The sequence below is a fragment of the Chiroxiphia lanceolata genome, chromosome 5 (genome assembly GCF_009829145.1).
Source record: "Chiroxiphia lanceolata isolate bChiLan1 chromosome 5, bChiLan1.pri, whole genome shotgun sequence".
In the NCBI taxonomy this organism is placed as follows: Eukaryota; Metazoa; Chordata; class Aves; order Passeriformes; family Pipridae; genus Chiroxiphia; species Chiroxiphia lanceolata.
The window spans coordinates 62,800,097-62,822,172 of NC_045641.1; the positions used below are offsets into that span (position 1 = coordinate 62,800,097).

Genomic DNA, 22,076 nt, shown 5'->3' on the forward strand with positions numbered 1-22,076 from the left:
CAGGGTCAAGCATCTCCCTTTAAGGGTAAAATATGGTATTACACTCTAAATTCCTGTACTGCAAAAACAAACAGTGCCATCAATTCATTTCCAGTCAGACCTCCACCCTCTTGGGAAAAGTATACAGAACTTTCTGGTGGGAAAAATATTTTGGAAATACAACCTCTTTATTAGAGTGAAAGCTCTTTCTTCATTCAGCTTGTCTTTCATTAGCCACCCTGGTACACTCCAGTGAGGAATGTGGCTTGAAGAGGTCCTTTGAGGTCACAGGAGGCAAGTCCCAAAGGGCTGTAGTTCACTCCTGATATGTACTCAAAACTCCTGACAAGATTATGAGGTCTGAGCCAAAGCTAAGTAACCACATGGCCATTCATAGGTAAATGTCTCTAAGGAGGGTGGGTGGCTTTTCAAGGAAGGATCCCATTACCTTTCCACACAAATGAAGCGTCTGTGTTCTCTGTTTCTTTGAGCTCTCTTACTGTAAATATATCTTCCTGTTTTTCACCCTTCTGTTTGAAACACAGAAGGAGCAGGTGAGGAGGAAAGGAAGGGTTTAAAATCCATGTGTTTCCTTAATTCAACACTGGTATATTGGATGTGGGGTTGAGTAAAACTGCATTCATATCCATGGTTCCTCTCTGGAAGGCTCCTACAGGAGGAAGAGCTCTCTGAGTTCACCTTACAGCCACGATAATGCTCTTTCTGGGCTTCCAGAGCAGACAAGCCCATGACTTTCAAGCAAGGAACTGGCTGATGAGATTCAGCAGAGCATCCCAGGAGAAAGAGCTTCCTATGTAAATCTGGAGCAACACTACTGAAGTTAGCAGAGTGACTCCAGATACACCGTGGTGTCACAAAGGTCCAAAGCAGCTATTTTTTGATGGCAATATATAAGGGACCTTTTCTTTCCAGGCCTGAATCTCTCCTGAGATGTGCCAACTCTGTCAGTGCAGTGTCATTGCATCCAGTGAGGCTGTATTACTACAGCTGGGAGCAATATTTAATTTACTGGCTTTGGTGTTCATCTGAGGACAGGATTTGATGCTGCTTGTCACCTGGGTTTTGTATCAACAGCAAATGCTGTTTTCACCAGCAGCAAAGACTATTGGGCTCTACAAAAGAAGCTGCTCAGCAAAAAGAAATTATGAATTTGGTTACACCAAAAACATGCTTTGCAGTATGATGCCAATCACAGCAAAAAACCCCACAGACTTAAAAATCATTAAAAGTCATCATTTTCATGAGCAAAACCTAAACAACATGTTTTGGATCTTTATATTTGTAACTGCCCAAAACCAGACTCTGGGGATTTTTGAGTCGTTTAAATTACTGTTGAAATCCTTAATAATTCCTAAACTATGCATTTGAGAGGAAATAAAAGAGAACCATGCTACTGAACACATGTGAGCAGTGCCATTGCCTTCAGCAGGACTGTGCACATGGACAGGGGCAGAAGGATTGGGTCTGTTGTCTTCTACTCTGTTCTTTGATCCTGCAAGTTTACTGTTTGCCAAGGTCGCATCAGGCTGCAAAGGCACTTTTTGTAACTCTGTATGATCTGTGTCTGTCCTCTATTTATTCCAAATGCGTTTGCCTCTACAATTTAATCTGCTGTTCTCTCCCTCCCCTTCCTCTTGGTGAAGTCTAATTACAGTTTTATTCCAGGTCCTTCTGATTGCTAATGATACTGGACATCACCGCTGAATTCATTCTAATATTTGTTGTGTATTTTCTAGGCTGGACACTGAATAATAATATTCTCTGAATTTGCTTTTGCTCCTATTTCCTTCTTCCCTGTTGTAGCTAATTGTGTAGTAATGTGTAACCCTAGGATGATTACTCCTCCCAGTGCAGAACTGCTAAGAACAGGCTGTAGAATGAAGCCTGGTTTTGAGGAGAGGATTTCAAAGTCCACTCTACGAACTCCCTTCACTGGTGTGAAACCAGCCAGGCAGTGGCTTTTTGTTTTGCTTCATCTTTTCTTTTTCTTTTTTTTTTTTCCTTGCCCCAAGTGTAATGCTGTTCATAACTGTGAGTCTCAAAGTGTCCTGGAGGCAGTGTTTCAGGACTTAGAAAGACACTTTTTACCAGTGCCTGCTCCATGTGATGGTTGAACCCACAGTAATTTGAGGTTCCCAAGCCTCACTTTGTACAGTGCCAGTACTGAGATAATTTTTTTTCTTTCTTTCTTAATTTTTTTTTTCTTTTCTCCTTTTTGCTTTCTGCAAGACTGCCTGGGAACACAGACTCACACTTTACCCATGACCTGACTCTTTGACTAAGAATAGTAGTCACAGTGCAGCTCGGGTTCAGTCTCACTGGAGACATACTGCAGCTGGGAAACAGGGAGGTCAGATTAGCCCATGCTAACAAAACCAAACACAAATCCAAAGGACTATGGAGGATTCTGTATGTTTGTCTCCTTTAAAGACTGCAGAACAAGGGGAAGAGATTGGCACAGGTGTTCAGTGAGCGAAGACAAATTTTCTTTGCTTGTGGCATTGTACAGGAAATTTACATACAGAAGTTCATCTTCTGGGCTGAACAGAACCTTTTTCAAAAGAATCCTGTATCCTTACAGCCTACCCAGCCAAAAATTATGCAGGATGGGGATAGTAAGCAGTGCTGATTAGCATCTCCTGAACTCTGCTTAGGACAATGGGATGTTTAAGATAGCCCTTGGAGTGATCTGCTGTAGCTTGTCCTGGGCAGCTAATGTGACAGTGTTGCTGGAGCACTGTCTTTGACATGAGGGAGCAACAGGTCTTGCTCTGAGCACATGCTGAAGCCAGCTTTGCTCCCATTCTTACCCCTTCCTGCCGGGATGTGCCAGGCTACATTCACACCCTCATTTGTGGTGCAGACGTGCTTTCAGAGTAACAGAAATACCAGTCCTGCTCTGTATTCTTAAGACAAGAGCTAAAGCATTAGTAATAGAAAACGTTAGGCTAATGATTGTCATAATACACATTGTGGTGAGATTTAAATAACACATTCCCAGCTCGACTGTGCCCTCTCCTCCACTGTGACGCAGCAGCCAGCTGTTCCCTGTGGACAGAGCCTTACATCTGGAACGTGGACTGGTGGATTGATACTCACACTGGCATAAGGGGATCCATTTCTTGAGAGAACCGTATGACACCATTCCTGTACTCTCCACCAGATGAATCTAAGTCAAATGGAGAAGGGTGCTGTGTTGCTAGAAATCGAGATATCTGGAGGAGCTGGTCCTGCAAGCCTGGCTCCTGTGAGCAGCCATGCTCAAAATTATCTCTATGACTTCCCTTCAGCCCCTGTCTCAGAGTCAGAGAGGAGGAGTGACTGCCCTGGCATCACATTAGCTGAATGGGGGCTGCTCACTCAAGTCAGGGAACCCAGGCCTGGGCTACAGCTTGAGACGCAACAAGTAGACTTGAGAGGAAAACCCCCTGAGGTCTCAGGGCAGTAATTCTAATGGTAATTTTGAACTGTTTTTGTCTGTCTAACATTCCTTTTTAATCCCCATCCTGCCTGCCCCTTCCTTATGTAGGGTTACTTTAGTGATCCTTGGAATGTTTTTGACTTCCTCATCGTAATTGGCAGCATTATAGACGTCATTCTCAGTGAAACTAATGTGAGTATTACTCTACCCTCCCCAGGATACCACCACCTCCTCCTCCTCTGCCGTTCCTTCTCTCTTTCTCTCTTTTTTTCTCTCTCTTTTTGTTTTCTGTTTTTTTTCCCTCTAGTCATGCTTTTATTGAACTTGCCGTCGTCCTTCTCCTTCTCCCAGGGAAAAAAAAAGGAGGGGGGGAAATGCCTCCTTCTTTTTCACTTGTCATAGCTCACCCCAAGGCTGTGACTGGTGAAAGCGCACAGAGTTTGGGGTGTGTGTGCTTTTTTTCCCTCCAAAAGGTAGACATGTTTGAGTGTAACTTTCTGACTAACCAGGCTTTTGTTGATACCCTCCATCATGTGAAATGTAACAGAGGTTTGAGCAACCAATACTATAGAGTGGTAAGAGACTATTTAATATGCCCACGTAACCTCTTTCTTTTCTTATTTTTTTTCCTCTTCTCTCCCTCTTTCATGCTTTTGTTTCATTTCGTTTCGTTTATTTTTTATTTCATTTTGGTTTACTTTTTACTTTTTTTCCCCTCTTTTCTCCCTTTCCCTCTTTCTCTCCCTCCTCTCTCTCTCTCATTCTTTCTTCTCCTTCCTTCCTTTCTCTCTCTCTCTCTCTCTCTCTCTCTCTCTCTCTCCTTGGCTTCTCTGCCACATGCAGCACTATTTCTGTGATGCATGGAATACATTTGACGCCTTGATTGTTGTGGGTAGCATTGTTGATATAGCAATCACCGAGGTGAACGTAAGTAGCTGGCGTCTGTCCATGATCGTGCCTGCTCTAACATTCATTTGCCTTTCCCGGGTTCTTTTTATTTTATTTTATTTTTTCCCCCCTCCCCCTTTCTCCTTTCTTTTATTTTCAGAACTTCTTGTTTAGTTTTGAAGCTCTTTATTTTTTATATTTCTTTTTTTTTTTGTTTGGTTTGGTTCTGTTTTAATTTTTGGAACGACTTAAAGGACTTTTTTGACTGTTGCATCATTTTCTTCCCTTCATAATCCGCCTGGCATGAATTAAACTGTATAGCAGGAAAAGTGATGGGAAGCGTGGAGTGTAAGTGAAAAGGCTATTTGTGCCATGGGAAGCTGCTAGAATAGTCCCAGGCCAGCACTTTGGTCTACCCAGTGTTATGCTTTGCTTCCCATGGCAGTTCAATACTCTCCACCCCACAGAGAGATAAAGGTCAGTTCTTTCGAGGTGGAACTGCGGGAACCAAACCAGGAATACTCCCTGTGCCTCCTCACTCAGGCTTCCTCCAAAAGAAATAAAGACCAAATCACCTCTGTTTAGAGGAACCTTCTCCTAATGTTCAGTTTCTAATTTGAAGGAAAAAAAAAAAAAAAGGTAGATAAAATAAAAACAAAGCCAAAATACCAAAGAAAAATAAAGCGCTAGAGTTCCAACCCATTTTTTGGGGGATTTGCAACCTGATTTGCTCCATCTCTCAAATTCCACCGGCACAATTGACACTGATTGGCCCCACTGGTGCCCATCTCAGCAGACAGGTGAAGGATTGAGTGAGCCACGGAGACTGAAATAAGCATCTGATGTTCAAGGCATAAATCACATCAGCCAAATCTTTTCCTCTGTCTGTTTTCTTGGAGGTGGATGGATACAGAATTATAGGATAAATAGACAAAGGACAGGCGGGAAACGCAGAGATTCCCAAAAGAAAGACTATGATGGATTTATGAGCACAGACAAAAATTGCACTCAAATATCCAGCTTATAAAGGCCAGACAAATAGAAATATTGAAGAAAAATTGCTGTAAAAATGTTAGAGGAGAGCAAATTAGTCATGAATTTTCAAAATTATGTGGCTGTTGAATAAATATTACAGCTTGGAATTGTTGTGTACTGTAGAGGCAATCCATTGCAAGCAGAAAAGTGACAGCATAGTTTTCACTCAGTGCTGTATTTAGAGAAAAAATGTAGGCAACACTTTGAAAAAACTTCCAAATAAAATATTTTCATATCTTGGTTCTAGATTAATTTTTGTTCAACCTCTTTTTTCTTTTTTTTTCTTTAATTCTGAAGCAGGGACACTTATTCAAGCTGTAACATTTTGATTTAGAATAAATAAACTATTTTTTTTTGAAACTAGTTTATTTTCCTTGTTTTTTGAGAGAATGGAAAATAGTTTCTAACTGAAAAGGAACTTTTATTTCATATCTCTTAAATGTCCCGCTTTCTGGACACAAAAAGCTGTTTACAACATTTCCCACAGAATGTTGTAAACTATTTTGGTTACCCTTTTACTAGATAGATATTAGGATTAGGCTGACTTTGTAGGGAAAAGTTACAATGGTCAGTTGGTTGAAGTTGTTAATTTTTAAGAATGAAATTAAAGCCTTTTTTCTGCTACGCTTGTCACAAGAAAACTAAATAGGGAACCTGGCAATAGCCTTCAGGTTGTGGAAATTTCAGTTCTCATCCATAGAGACAGAACTGTACATGGTAATGGAGGAAATAAGTACAGTTAGCTGGAGATGAATCATACTAAACATCAACAAGACTTCCCTGACTGATATATTTGAATCCATACAAAAGTCCTCCAAGCAGAAAGGAAGGAAATCCTTGCGTTTTGATAAATAAATGGAGGTCTGTCATAGAGCAGAAATCCAGGGAAAATCCATTTATCCTTTTGAATAAACTCACAATAATTCCCTATAAATTAAAGAACTTTTTACATCATGGGTTAGGACACTTTGATATGCATCCCATTAAACTTCCACAGTGTGAGAGAAGGACAGTCAGCAGGGCCTCCTCTTGTTGGTGGGGAGAGACGCAGCCCTCCTCAGACCCACTGGTGCCTCCCCTTACATGTCTGTGACAGGGGAAATTAATTGCTCTTTGGAGGTGCCCATCCACTGACTGGTGAGTGTCTAGATTTGTTAGGTTTGTCTAGACACCCAGCTCTCAGACACTACATTTGAGCAGTATAAATCATATTCATTCTCAGCATCTTGTCGAGACGGTCATGCTGCTCCTGATTGTTCTGATCTTCAGTCTCCAGGGCTGTCCATCGTGGTGTGCTTAATTGCCACTGACAAGGCTCCCTCCCTTTTCCATTCCCTGTCTAAATTCAAGTTTATCTCAGCCAAGGCCCAGAATCCAGTTTTTGGTTAGAGAAGTCATTGAAAAATAAGGACGTGTGTCTGTCCAACCAACCATCTCCTGTCTTAGTTGAGGAGGCAGCAGGGGTGGCCCTGACTCTTTTAGTAAGGGCTATGAAGAGCATTGTGTGATGGTTCCCCCTGTTTCCTCTAAAGAATCCTTTCCTTCTATACAGTTTTACAGATCTCTGCACACGTCTTTTTGTTACCTGGCATGTTTAAATCTTCTCTTTTTATCTAGGCAAGTCCTTTGCTACTAGTTTCTAATGTTTGTTACTAAAAACTTGCACAGTCTTTTGATGCACTGTTAAATAAGCAGCAGCTATGGATGGAGTTTGTTCTGAAATGTTCTGAAATCCCTTTGCACTTGTAACCCTTATTGAATAAGAGAATGTTTTGTATGTTGGTTTGTCCTGTCAGATTCCCTCCCTGCTAGCAGCACTTGATATGTTACATCTGTAGAAAATGGGCTCTGGAAGTAGCAGCCCATCTTGGACGGACGGGTGTCACCTTCCCAAGCAGTGTGAGGCAGTTTATCAGACACACTTCTCCCATCTCCTCAGGAGCTTGTTGCTTTCTTGCTGTTTGTGGGTTTGAGCAAACCCTGCCGTGTGTTTCCGTACACTGTCTTGTCTTGTTCCAAGAGACCTGGAGTCTGAAAAGGAAAGAAACAATAAACCCTAAAATGCCAATCGGCTCCACTAATAGGAGATGTTTAGACCAGTCGGGCGCAGGTAAAATGTTTCTGCCCAGCTCCTTTAGAAGCTGAAGAGTGTTTTGTGGTAGGGTCTTGGGAGGTGCTGCTCTTGGAGAGAAGGGATAGTTTTCATTTTGGTCAGTTAGGGAAGATGGAGACTCCTGGCACAGGTCACAGACACGTAAGCCTGAACTCTCTGTGAAGTTCATCTGACATTTGCATTCAGGGGAAGCAAACCCAGCAGGTGCAGAGCTGCCACAGCTGTAGTTGGGGGGCAGGGGTGGAACACTGGTTGTCAGCCTCCACAGTGTGTGTGCAGGTATGAGCTTGCTTTTATTTCTGCAGTTCCCCATGCTCTGTTTTTGGTGGTTTGTTTTTTTTTTTCCTTTTGACATTTATTTTTGTTTCTCGAAAAGGAGTTTCCCAGACCAAAACCTTCATTAAGATATATGTGAGTGTGCATGGGTGGGTCTTTGTCTGTGCACTCCATTGGTTGTACTATATGTTCCTGAGTGTGTTTGGATGCCTGTGTATGGGCTACAAATCCATGGGAGAGTGTACAGGCACAAATCCATGTGTGGGGAAAAGAGAGTGTGTATGTGAGCATACGTATTTCATATGTATTTGTGTTGTGAACAGTTGTGGATGGAGACACGTGAGTTGTTGTGTAACTGAGAAATATGAACATGCTTTCTGAGCTGATGTGACTGTCTTACTGTGGGGATGGGTGTTTGTACCTGAGAGTTTTCTGAATGCAGGCATGCTCATCTGCATGCCTGGGGGTGAGTGAACACTTGCATGCCAAGCTCAGCGTATTCTCGTTAGCATGGCTGTGCGTTCAGAAACAGCGAGAAGGCATGTGCTTGTGAGGTAGGCTCCCGGGTTGCCTCAGCATTTCTGAGTCATTTAGGAAGCTTTCACTTAAAACAACTCCATGGTCTGGAGATATGTCAAGCGATGAGTCCAATTGCATCACGTTGGGCCCACCTGCTTACTGCAGCTTAGGAACCCCAGCCAGCACCCCAGACACATGGAGAGGCATCTCATACAACTGAGTAAATGCCAAGGGCACAGAGCAGGTTAAAATCTGGTGGGTTTAAAAACTTCAAAGGGGCACAATTTCTGCCAAATTCACTTTTAAATTGCCTGACTTTGAAGCTGCATTTTCAGAGCTTTGCTCTCGGTGACTGTTGCGCAACTAACTTCCTAGCCACAAAATAAGGATTGATTTTTTTTTTTTTTTTTCAAAATTTTCTGGAAATATTCAATGTTTCTGGTTTGGGGCAATCTTAAGCCACTTCTTAAGTGACTGAAGAGGGATAGGAGGACTTTTTAATCTTTTTTAATCTTTTCCTAAAAAAAGAACTTCCAAGGCAGAGACCATGTGTCAACTCTCTTTAAGTCCAAGAATGACTTTTGGAGAGTAAGATGAAAGATGATATAATATATGAGGCCTGGTATGTAGGGCCTGTGGATTCCTTGGACTTCGATTACATCCCTGTACCTCAGTCTTCCCATCAGTGACTTGAACATTGTTATTATTGCTTATGTTAAGAAAGTATTGTCATTAGAGTTTAAAAAACACTTTAAGCTCCTTCAAAGAAAACATTAAGATGGTAAAAATTATTGCTATCTATTATAATAGGAAATAAATGCTATAGGAGTTGAATAAAAGCCAGCAAATTTGGAATATATCATCCCAGAAGCAGCCCTGGGCACAGGCTTGCATTTCCTTCCTTTCCACATCAGCAGACACAGCCTGGAGTTGAGCGCTGTAAAGCTGACTGACAGCCTGCTGTCCCCTCCTCCAGGCAAAGAAGTGGCTCATTACTGTTTGTTGTTCTGTATCAAAGGGGAAAATCAAGTTTGATTTGTGCTCTGTGCTACAGTGCCCAAAGTGACAAAAGAAAAACGGTCAGGCCCTGTGCCACTGGGAAAGCTGTAAATGTAACCTCCTCCCCCTCAGCCAGAGAGAAAAGTTTTGGTTCATTGGGTTCTTTTTCCTTCGTCCTTTCTTCTGCCAGTGTCAGACCAAAGATACTGTGTCCCTGAGTCTTTGTTTGCTATCAAAGCAATGCTCACAGCAGAGCCCACTGAGCTGGATGAGTCCCTGTGGCCAGCTGAGGGGTTGCCAATCCAGCTGCAGTGGGCAGCTCATGGCGTGTGGATGTGTGAGAGTTACAGAGGCATGTTCAGGTGGGAGCATGTGTGTCTCTGGAGCATCAGCATAGGTACCAGTGACAGTGGGGATGTGGTGTGTTTGATTCTGTCTGTCTGTCTGTCTGTCTCAAAAGGATGTCAGGGAGGGGGAGGATTTGTGCTTACTTGCAAACCTGTCTCTGAGGGCTTCTGCCAGTGCCACTGAGTGTGTCTGCACGTGTGGGTACTTCTGTGTTCATCAGCTGTGTCTGAGAGTGCATGAGGATGACTGAGCAAACCATCTGGACTGGTGTCCATCCTGCCTCTTCCACTCCGTGGCCATACTTGCATGTCTGAGTGTGTCTGTGAACACTGCAGGAGGTAGAGAGGAGGAGGAGTTACCTGTGACAGGTACACAATGCAATACAGCAGATGTGATGAGCCAGGGAGGTGTGCATGGTTATGAGATGAGAACTGTTAGGAATAGGGTGACCTGAGGGCTTTTGTGAAATAATGGAGTATTTCCCTACCTAAGATGCCCTCCTACTGTAGCAGCACACATTTTCCTAAGAGTGAACATTGTGAGTGGTTTTAGGGTTGATGGAAATGATAGGTTTTTTAATGGGAGAGGTGGCAGGAGGAGAGTGCAATGCTGTGTGTGGTCTGATCCATGGTAGCATCTGGGAGACATAGGACCTGGGTTCTTCAGGAAGTAGCACCCCTAGGAAGAAGGTTAGAGAAACCCAAACCCCACTTTGCTGTATTACTTCCCTTAAAAAACATCAGTCAGATCTGTTGTGCCCAAGCCTGCTGGGTAGTGGTTTGGCATTTGTCTATCAGGAGAGCTGAGTACTTTATATCTTGTGCTTCTGAGAAGGTTTTCAGTCTCTGATAGGAAGTCAGCAGAGGGTTGCAGCTTGATTGATTCCTGAGTACTGATCCAGTAAGGCCAGATAGATACCAAAGCATTCAGCTCCCAAGTCTTGGAGACCTGTGCAGTGATTTCTTATTTAGGCTATTTTATTTCTGAACTAAAACAGCTCAGGCTTAAACCAGGTGCATAGGGCCTTTTTTTACAGTCATCTTGCTTTTGGTGTCTAGAGGCTTCATATGATTTGCCATGGGCTCCTGCTCCCATTCTTTGGAATATCTGACAGCCTATACTTAAGTCTCCCTCTCACCTTCTCCTGCACTTCTCCCTTTTAACCCACACCCTGCCTTTCTTCCTTTTCTCCCTTGCTTTCCTCTCCCTTGTCTCCAGCCACACTAAACCTCACGAGTTCGTTTTCACCCTCAATCAATGTGTCTGAAGGCAGAGAACCAGTGGCTTAAGTCCTGCAGTCCTTACTCAGGCAGAACTGCCCCCGGGCGTTCCGCCTGCGCAAGGACTGGAGCGGCCGAGCCCTGCGGCACAGCCCTGTACACACACCCCCCCACAATGGGAGCAAGGATCGGTGGAAGGACGACATACATCCAGCCTGCACCTCAGTTGGGACTGGCATTCATATCTGTCGCTGTGTCTGTCTGTCTTTCTCTGCCTGTCTGGTTCTCTCCGCTTCCACGCCCTTTGCTGCTCAGATTTTGGCCACCAGCTGCCACTGGACACAAATCTTTGCAATTCCTAGAACGTGCAAGTTCATTTACCCAAACCTTCTGGAAGAGGCAGAAAACATCTCCCTCCCTCTCCTCTCTCTCTCTCTCTCTCTCTCAAATGCCATCTGGGTAGCAGAGGCCTCCAAATTATGTAGCAAAGGGCTGGAGAAGCACAGTGGCTTCTTTTGACATCTCGTGTTGTCATACCCTTACTGCTGCCACCCTAGAAGTTGTACGTAGTCCTGAGCTATCCCTGTGTGCGTGTATTTGTATGTATATGTGACTTGTTTTCTTTTTGGAACAACTACTACTGATAAAATTGATGGGGAGGGGAGGGTGGATTTAGTTTACTTTTTTTTTAATGTATCTGGTGGTGTTTTTATCACTAGAATAATTCAGGTAATGCACCACGGTGGCCCCAGCTTCTGTGTGTAGGAAGCCACGTTGAAGCATGGTTGTGAGCTGTAGCAGTGGCAAATACTAGTGCTTTGTTTTCCCTTTGATGAACATCAAAAGAGATGCCCTAAACAACTCCTCCCTGGATTAGGCTTAGATTGATTTGAATTTGATCACCTCCTATGCTTATTCAACAATTCCAATGCACATTTTTCACCCTGTGTTGGTGAGAAAGAAGTATGGAATGACTATCTGACCACAACCATGTTTGAACAGGGTTATTTTGTTTTTATTTATGTATATATTTGTCATGAAGATGGGGCCTCTTTTTCTTTTTTTTTTTTCCCTCTTTTGTCTCTAAAATGTTGGTATTCTCAGCGCATTTTCAGAGTTCATAATGTGATTTGCCCATTCAAAGAGGTGATTTTGGTAACTGCACAACTTTTTCTGTAAGAAAATCTATATGAAATATGGACAATCAGAAAAAAGTATGTATTTTTTTTAGAAAAGGGGATACTAAATACAAATGACTTTTTCTTAGGTTTACCTGAGTATTTGAGCTGTTACGAGCAATATTAGCACCATAAGAAGGAGGCAGGTAGTTCCCACTTTAAAAGACTCTTCATACTACCCAGTTTTGAGGAAATACCTCAATACTGTGGTTTCCAGAAAACTACTTGTTAGACTTGGCTCCTGACATTGTTCCAGGTGCATGGAATAATCAGAATACTTTTTAATGCAGGGGAGACTTAAGAGTAGCACAAAAATATATTTGCTTTACTGGAAAAATGTAACCATTCACATTTTAATTAATTAAAATACGGAAAGATAAAGAATCCAGGAGAACAAATTCTTAAAAGCTAAGTGTGAAAGCAGCAAAAAGAAGCTTAGGTAAGCCCTATAGGTGTAAGAGTTGATGCACAAACCTGTCTGGAGTCCTTCTAAGTGAAAATGTTTAGAGCTCTTTAAAATGGTGGGCCACAGTGTCTTACTCACTGCACTGAGGAGTGAATTGTGCTTTTAATTACTGCAGGCTTTCACGTACCCAAAAACTTGGTGGATTTCAAGGCCTTTAGAGAAGAAGTCCTGTTTTCTTATTTGACCCTAAATTATTGTTACAATAACAATAATAGCTAATAGTAGAAACACAAAGAACCACAGATCTTGTCCTGTGTTGGTTCAAAAATGAAATAAGTGTGTGAAGTGTACATTTCAGTACAAACAGCTCTTTAAAAAGCCTAGATCTAGATTTTCCGACCAGTATTTAATTTTACTTGTCATTTTTTCTATCACATCTATCACACTTTGAAGCAAAAAAACACTACAACATTCTGGCATCAACATTTGTGATGTATTATAGCTATATTTGAGCTATATTTCATTTTCCTTTTAATTCCAATGTGTTTTTCCACAAAGCTAGTTAAAACGCTCAAATTAAAAAACATTAGAGCTACCCCCAGCTAGTTATATTTTTCCATTGGCTTGCTAGCCAGGATAAATCATTCCTTTTGCCTAGCAAAAGTTTCTTTTAACTTTCCCTGAACTCTAATAGAGATTGTATCTCTATATGAACCCATAGAAAAATCTCTGACTGATTCCTTAGATGGTCTCTGAATACATTAATGTTAATTAATGATTGCTCCCTAAGCACCCTGAAGATGGTCAAAAAGGTGCTCAGGTGAGTTCAAATCCATCTAGTTCTATCATCTCAGGCAATTCTTTGAAGCAGTGAAGGATGACTTCTGGCATTTAATTCTCCTTTTTCTAAGACCCACCTTGCTGAGAACACCCAAGGAATTTTCCAGCGTCGCTGTTCTGCACATGCAGATTGCAGTCATAGAGAGGGCACAGTCCCCTATATTTTGCTCATGCAGTTTTGCTGCAAAAGCTTCTGTTCTTCATGCGAATTACAAAAGCTTTAAACATCGGTTCTACAAGATCTCATTGCAGGCACCATCTTGTGCTATTACGCATATTCAGAGAAATGCCAACTGGTTCCCGATTGCACTGCTGGTTGCAATGAAAAAGCAATGAAGGTGATGGAAGAAGGGGAGACACACAGAAGTATTTTATTTGTTTTCCTCTTTAACTTTCTCTTCTCCACCATCTTCTTCTCCCCAGTGACTTTCCCCAAATTTTGCTGAATACTTGGGCAGCAGAGGTCATGTCTCCTATTCCCAGGAGCACTAGGGGTAGTTTTCAGCAAGACAGTAATAAGTTCCCCTCTGCCTAGTGTATCAGTGATTTTTTTCTGTCTGCCTTCAGCCAAGACACCATCAGTCCAGGGGAAGGGCTGTTCCCCTTTGAGAGGCCATTTGTGCCAGGCACTTGGCAGCAGGTCAGCATGTTGATGGGCACCAGTCTGCAAACCCAAATGCACAGACTTCATAAAGACCTGATTGTGGGAGGTTTGCTGGGAGGCAAGAGAATGTTGCCATCCAGACAGATTTGTAATCAAAGGTAAACCCATATAAACTAATTTTACCCTTTCAAATATACTCAATATAGCACCCTTATTTAGCTCCTGCTCTGCTCCCCCTACACTCACATGCACCAGCCAGGCAAACATAAGAGGGTTTTGTTTTTTTTATTTCTTGCCAGACATCTGTTTTTAAAATGACTGTGCTCCTACCTTTCCTCAGTGGTCTGTTCTTAGTGGAGACTGTCTGGCACAACATGCCAACAAAATGACTTCTGCTTCATATATCTTCCTAGACATCTGCTAAATGGGGCCCATTCCCTGCTGCATCCAGCTGTAGGGACTGGATTGCTGCTTATGGTCAGCTGATTGATGGCCAAAAAGTATGACTGGCTCTAATTGCTATTGCAGAGTAATGGGACATCCCAGCTGGTCACATCTCAGTTGTTCTCTCAAAATCCACTTTTAAGCTCAGGGAACACAGTCAGCAATGCTGCCTGCTGCACCTCACCTGAGTGACTGGGAGAAAATCTCCTTCACCCAAAGCCAGATTAAGTGGCATCTTTTCATAAGCTGAACAGACATAAAGGCAAAGATACCTCAGCTGTAAAGAAATACTTGTTAATAGAAAGACACTAAAATAAATTGATATTTAGAGATAGGGAATTTGAGGCTCAACTGTTTGACCAGACAACCATAGTAAATCACACAGTGAGCATTACATATCATCTCAACTATCCCTACATTTTTTTTAACAAAAGAATTCATCAAATCAATAATAACTTTTTCTTAGAAAGATGAGTAGAACAAAAAAAAATGTAGCTCAGTAGCTTTGTAAGATCTATCCACAGTCTCTACATGACCACCTCTAATGTTTTCCTGATAGTGCCTGTGATTGGCATTTCAAATCCCTGAATGGCTCATAGGCTTTATTGTATCCCATATGAACATACAGAAAACCAATACAAGTCTGTAGGCTGGTTTTTTTCCTAGGAAATGTTCTGCATCAACATTAAATAACTTTCTAATTCAAAAGGCAATGAAAAGACACAGTCTGGGAGTTAAATACTAACTGCTACAAATGTCAAATGGCCCATAACAAATTCTCTCTTTGGGCTGCTGGTATCTCTGTATATCCTCCTTTGAGCAAAGACTCATTGTACAAAATTGACAGGGGCTGCCAGTTCACCTCTGTCTACACTCTCTTGCAACCCACAGTCCTGGTGCTTTTGAACCAAGGCAGACTGAGCTTTCACCTGTTTTCAACATCATGTACAGTCTCTTTAAGCACCTTCATCAAAGCACAAGGTGGCTCTTTCATCTTTACATTGTCCTAGAGCCTTTGGGCTTGCCAAAGAATGGACCCTGGCAACACTGCATGCAGAGTCTTAGAGCTGGTAGGCTACTGGCTTTCCTTCCTGGAAAAAACTGCTCCTGGTCTAGTCTCCATCCGGCTCCATTGGTCCCCAGAAGAGTTATACTGAGGAGTGGGTATTTTGCTGCAGACCACAGGCCTGCTTCTGACCCTAACACCACCAGTATAATTCCCCATCAGCTATGGAGGAGTTGCAAAGATGCTACTGAAGTTTCCTTCTGGATCCACGTACTGACAACCACGTCACAGTAAACCCCCCTCATACTCAGCCTCCAGAAAACCTCTTCACACATGGAGCCCTAAAAATCCAAAGGTTTCCAGGCTCCTTTCAGGTGAGGCTTCCCAGAGAAACCCCAGTAACATCAATACACAGAGAGCACCAAGTTTCACTCTGTTCTTCTTTTTTCCTTCTTCCTTATGCTTTTCCCATACCATGGAATCCTATAAGTTAAATCAGAAGCACTTAACAAATGGCTGTAGAGGTGCTGAAATGTTCAGTGCACTGAAGACAAGCACAGCCATGGCAGAAGAAGGAGATGCCTCCGTGAGTTTGCTTAATTCCTCAAATCACAAGTGTTCAGGGAAGATGAAGCCAGTAGATGTTACTCATCCTCTCACTACTAATGGAGTATTGCAAGGTGTTGGAGGCAAAGAAAGCTCCTGCCTACCTATGGCTTAGGAGGTTCATCTTAGAGAAGAGCTCTGCTGCCATTATAATTTCCAAGGCAGGCTTTGGGATGTTACAAGAAATGAAGAAATCAATGCCTTACACAGTGCACAACATCACATCTTTAAAGTGCTTAAGACTGGTATGAATGCTTTGAACAGTCTCTTTCTTTTTTTTTTATTTCGAGGTCAAAATCAGTGGCATGGTCTTAGTACACGGGATCCTTAGCAGGCCAAGTATGTCAGAGAACATCTCTGTGTTTGCAGCCTTGCAGAGCATCTGTGCTTTCACAACACTACTACAGATAAGAAGTCAACATGATGTATTTTTTCAGTGTTTGGAATGGGAGAACCTGGATATGAAAACAACTGTTATTCGGAGTGAGTCAAAACCAGATACAGGCTGTGCTCCTTTTGGAAAACCAGTCCCACGGATTTTCCTCCCAGAAAATGAAAAAAAAAAAAAAAAAAAAAAGAGAGAGAAGAGAATAATGATCAATATAATACAGAACATAAATCCTTCTAGAGAGGTGGAGGAAAAGAAGACTGCCACAGGAAAGGCAATGAGGCACACTGGACTGCTTAGGAACAGCAATGAGGACACTGTTGGCATGGATGGTAATAAATCTGAGGAAGGCTGGGGAGATGTGGGAACTCTAAATTCTCGCACTTGCTCTCTTTCCGTCTTGCTCCATGGTCTGTTCTGTTCCCAAGGCTGTCCTCCTCAGTCTGCTCTGGGCTGGGACAGCCTGATCATCTCCTCTGGGAGCCACTGCCCTGTGAACCAAGAATTGGTCAAGTGAAAAGGCAAGTTTAATGGAAAAAAGTCCACTCTGTCACACATGGCTTCTGGCAGAGGTGTTCAAATCAGCAAAACCTCTCCTCAGCTGTTACTCAAACAGAAAATCCTCAAAGTCACTCTACGCGTAAAACAAAATGTCCTGCACGCAAATAACCTTTCAACATTTATTTTCATTGCTCAATTTATCTTCAGTGCCTTCCCATCCAGATGTTCTAGGGCTTTTTTTGGCTACCTGTCCCACAAAACACAAATAATGAAATGCAGGCAAGATGGACATGCCTCTCTGAGTCAGGTCAGTACTTGTACCTGAAGATAAGCACTGCATCTCTCATGGTGTTTAGTATCTACTTCTTTCTCAGGAGTCCCCCAGGCTTGATTACCATAAGACTTGATTACCCAGAGCTAATGAGAAGCATTATTAAACATCCTGAAAATTAAGAATAATTTACATAGATATACTTTACCAATTGTTCTGCTTTTCTGCAAGTTGTGGAAAAAAAATAGAGCTTTCAGCTGTGTGAAAAAGCAGCTCTTTCATTACTTGTCCAGTAATTGTCAATCTAGGGTAATCTGCATAACCAAATTGAAGCAATTGACTTCCCTTGTATTTACCTTAAGCACTTGGAACCATAAGATTACTGTCTGACAATTTCATGGATATATATATATATGAAATTAATTAATAAGCTATTCAAATTGATATGATTTGCATATTTGAAGCTAATTAGAAAAGCAAGCTCCAGAATTTCAAAATCTTAGAATACATAGGAAATGAAGAGAAAAAAACTGATAGCTGCAGGACTCATTTGCTTAAAAAGTTAGCTTGACCTTATTAACTGTATTCCAAATAGGCTTTTGTTGCATATGGATATGCAAATATTTCCCCTGAGGTCTGAGATCATGCGGAATCAGTGAAGTATAAATGCATATATATTGCATTTGTATGAGTTGACACGTGATGTCTATTGGCCCACATGAGTTAGTGGAGGCAGAAATGTAATGGCAAACTTCATTGCAGATGTCACATTTCTCTTAATTCCCCTTATTGCATCAAATAAAATTTTAATTCCCTGCTGCAAGAGATTTCAACCTTCTCTGCAGAGCTGGGTATCAGATGTTACATTGCTCTGGGACAAAGCTCAGGGCTTTTGCCAGGCAAATCAACAAGGTGTTCACCATTTGCCCCAGTAAAGACAGCATCCTACAGCTCAAATCCCTATTTTCCTGTAAGATTGTGCCCTTTTCTAATAGGCATTAAATGATCCAAAAAGCCTCTAGTGCTTCACCCAGATAAGAGCTATAGGTAGGCTTGATTTTTTTGTTTCCAAAAGCCCTTTGTAACATTTTTTTTTCTATTTTAAAATAGAATAAAAATTTAAAGTTGAAAAACTTTCAGTAAAAGATCATTTTCACAGAAATAATTGAGGAGAATCAAAACATATGCTTACGTAAAGTAAAAGCAGTTTCATCTGAGATTGATTTTTTTTCTCAGTTAGACATGATTTCTACTGGAAATTAAAACAAACTAAAATGTGTGAGGACAAAATGTGAGATTTTAATCTTATGTTTCTGAAATGCCTTTTTCAAAATTGACATATTTTTACAGAACATTTCACTTTCAGCATCAGCATTCTTCTAACAGAAAATATTTTTGTAGGAAAAAAAGAAAGAATTCTGGCTAGTTTTATTCAAAATATTTCCAGAAATTCTCAAAGAGCTGCCCACTTAATAGAAGAATGCACAGTTTGATAAGCTTTTCTGGCTTTTTTTTTTCTACCTGCTAATTATTTGATTTCACTGTAAGGTTGTGGGAATTGAGAATTATGCCATCTGCAATCCAGTAGTATTCCCTGTCAGAGAAACAGCAGATACATTTCTGCCTGGTTTTATAATAACTTCACAGACTGTGGTGACTGGTGGGTTATCTCTGGGGTTCTTGTGATTAAAACCACAGACAGCAGTGGCAGACAGATGGCTCTGGAAGGGGCTGTGGTAACTCCCCAGTGAAAGGACAGGCTAATACCTGCCAGCAGCCAGGGTGATTTGAAACCCTGACTTTTTCCAGCTCTCCACAAAGACTTGTGTTACTCAGACTCCTGAGGTCTCTTCAGATTTTTGACACTACAAACGCAAGAGGAAATCTTGTGTCTTCTTTTGTCATGCCTCCATGGCACTGATAAATTATAAATCTCTTTTTCTGCCATACTCTGGGTAAATTCTTGTTCTTTTTGAAACTCAGGTCCTGGCAATCCCATCTCAGTGTGAACTCCATGTGAAAGAAAAAAGTCCAGAACAGTAGCGTTGTTGGCTTGCCATTGCCCTGTTTGTGCTTACACTTCCCCTCCAAATCTTATCTGTGTTTGTATGATGAGTTCATTTCTCCAGAATGTCCCTTTCCACCCTTTGTTTTGTGTCCAAGAAGGTCACAGATGCAGTATGGCTAAAGTAGGCAGGGCTCTTGGAGGAGACCTCCACATACAAAGAATTTGAGCTGGAAAAGACTGATATCCAACAACTGCAAGGCAACCACACAGCACTGCAGTCTGCTCAGCTGAACTCTACAGTGTGGATTCTCAGGGGCATCCTTCCTGCAACGAGTAGAAAAAAGCAAGAAGTGAACATCTGTCACCCCCCTTTCTCATGGGACAGACCAATGGAGAATCTTCAGGGGTAACTTTTCATTCTCCAGACATCAAGAGCAAACACAGAAATGTCTTAGCAGACGTCCATCATCAACCAGCTACCGTGAGTGGTCTCCTAAGAGCTGCATCTACAAACCATAGTTTCCTCAGTGGAGAAATGCCATTATAGATTGTTTATCACAAAAGGCAGCATGAGCATCTGACTGTTTGTTTTGTTGAAAAATATGAATTTACTCTGTCACATCCTGCCAGCATTTCAAACACAGGTTTCCTCTCATCTCTTCTAACCTTGGGCTATCAGGCAAAACTAGAAGGCTGCATTCACTGAGACAACTCTGACTAGCAAAGCAATAATAACACTTTGCATTCAGCTGCAGAAATGCTCCTCAGATCGAGCCAGGCCAAAGTTTTCCACAACATAAATGTCAGATTCTTTCTTGCAAAAAGAGATTCCTCCTCGAGAATGAAATTAAAGGATGTGTTACTCCTCAAACATTAGGGGAAAAAATCAGTTTGTATTTTGAGCAAAGAATGGATACTCCAAGGGAGCTGAACTCATCTTCAGTCTTCAGTGTGTTCTATGGTGTAAAAAAATTACTACCATCAGCAGTGGTGGTAACGGGAATGCTGCCTGCCTGTCCTGTCATCTTGGTGGCAATCAAGCTTCTACAGCTACCAAAACATACTTACCCAGCAGTCCAGGAGCCTCCTTGGATATATTGATTAAATATATGCTGCACAGACCTGATGAAGCTCCCCTTCAGGCATTTCTAGGTGCTGCTTCTCTGCATAACCATTATAGCTGTCAGCAAATCTGCCAAAACCCCCAGGGAACTCAAACCTGTCAACATGGTCCTCAATCTCCAGTGTTCCACAGGGATGAGGTGGGATTAATATATCTCTTTGCAAGAATTTTCTGCTAAAACTTTCGTTTGAATCTGTTTCTTAACACACCTTATTGTTTTCTTCCAAATCTTTATCCAAAAGATATTCTAAGCCATGGATATGTCACAGGGCTTTGATGCTACCAGGCCTATACAAAGTGTTCAGTCTTTTTGCTTCCATCTTTACAGCTCTGAAAAGCCACATCATGCCTTCTCAGAATTTCAGAATGATTGCATAACAGCATAAATATCATACAATATTGACTGTTACATATTGCCCTTGAAAGACTGAGACTGGTTCTCCTGGAGTGCAAATTTTATCCTCTCCTGGCTTCCAAAGCACAACCTGTTAAAACACTATTACCTTGACTTGATGACAGTATCAGACACCAAATTTGACATGTGAGACAGTATGGAGGTCCAACAGGACCTGGAGGGGTTATGATCTCTGTAAATAGCCACCAGTAAACCTTACTTCCACCTACCCAGGCAGAGCATGATTAACAGGAACACAAGTTACTTTCTGCTGTGCTTTCTTGAGATTTTAAGTAACTCTCCATCAAATAAACCTGTCTTCTTTCCCAGACACTTCCTTCCCTGGGATCCTGACTTCATACTGGGCGTAAGCTGTACCTTTCTCTTGTGTGCTCACAGGTTTGCAGCAGCTCAAGCAAAGTATCTGTTCAAAATTCTGTGTTCTGGTACACACTGAGCATAGTTAAAATGAGATGCATGCAGGCAACAGTATCCTGAGGAGCTCTTCAGACACGCTTCAGGGATCACTCAGTCTTTATCCTACTGAATCTTGGGCTTCTAGAACATGCTCTTCTCTCTCTTGACCTCTTCTGCTCCTTAGCATCTCTGTTACCGTTTTAACTATAATGACATCAAAAGAAATAGAAAGATATTACCCAAACAGTTGCAGTGCACTCATCCTCTTGAGAGTCTTTACACTGACACATCCTGCCTCAGATATTTCTCTTCCCACTCTTGGGCTGCAGGTTCCCTTCTACATCACTCTAAATATGGGCCTGGACTTGTTTGTGATTTATACTTCAAGTCCCTTTTCCGTATGATGGAAGTTGCACAGAACATCATCTCTGACTGATCTCACTGTTTTGGACCTTTCTCATTCAGTATGTGCATCCTACTTGTGTCCCAAATGACAAGAACAAGGGTAGAAGGCTGGAAGTTTCTTTGCAGGTTAGGAAGAAGACACTGCATGTCTCTAATTAAACACTACAAACAAGGGTGCTTTCTCTTAAGTGGTGCAGCTTCTCCAAAAGCTCTTTCAACGACATTAAACAGGCCAGGATTTATTTTTCTACGTTATTCTGAGATTTGTAGAAATGAAATCCTGTCCACTTCACATGGGCAAGAGACACCAGCTTTAATTCCAAGTACCTGTCACCATACTTCCATCCCTGGGAACTGATGTTACTACTGCATTCTCAGGTGTCAACGGCCTGTCCTTGCCCTAAAATCAGCATACCCACATCACTTGCAAGGTTGAAGACTCTCAGAAAATCTGGCAGTAGTTCTTTTGGCTTTATAGTTAGGAACGGCCACACTTGAAAGTTCCACTAATGGGTTCTCAGATATCTGTGCTTGAGTCCATGTAGTGAATTTTTGGCACAGGTGGAAAATGGTAGGATTTGGTTCCTTTCTGAAACCTTTGTGGATAACAGAAAATGTATTGATGTATCATAAAATATATTCAACCCTCAGCTGGTAGTTGATTTC

At 41.9% G+C, this 22,076-nt stretch overlaps 1 protein-coding gene across 13 annotated transcripts in view; it reads left to right on the plus strand.

Moving 5' to 3' along the window:
• CACNA1C (calcium voltage-gated channel subunit alpha1 C) overlaps positions 1–22,076 on the plus strand; it is a 433,056-nt gene that overhangs the window by 370,747 nt on the left and 40,233 nt on the right. For 11 of the 13 annotated variants that reach the window (XM_032687962.1, XM_032687963.1, XM_032687967.1 and 8 more), the window contains one exon: positions 4,265–4,348. In XM_032687962.1, coding sequence (XP_032543853.1) covers positions 4,265–4,348 — 84 coding nt within the window. Of the gene's footprint in view, positions 1–3,529; positions 3,614–4,264; positions 4,349–22,076 lie in introns of all 13 variants that reach the window. The other 2 variants (XM_032687965.1, XM_032687969.1) reach the window with 1 other exon arrangement.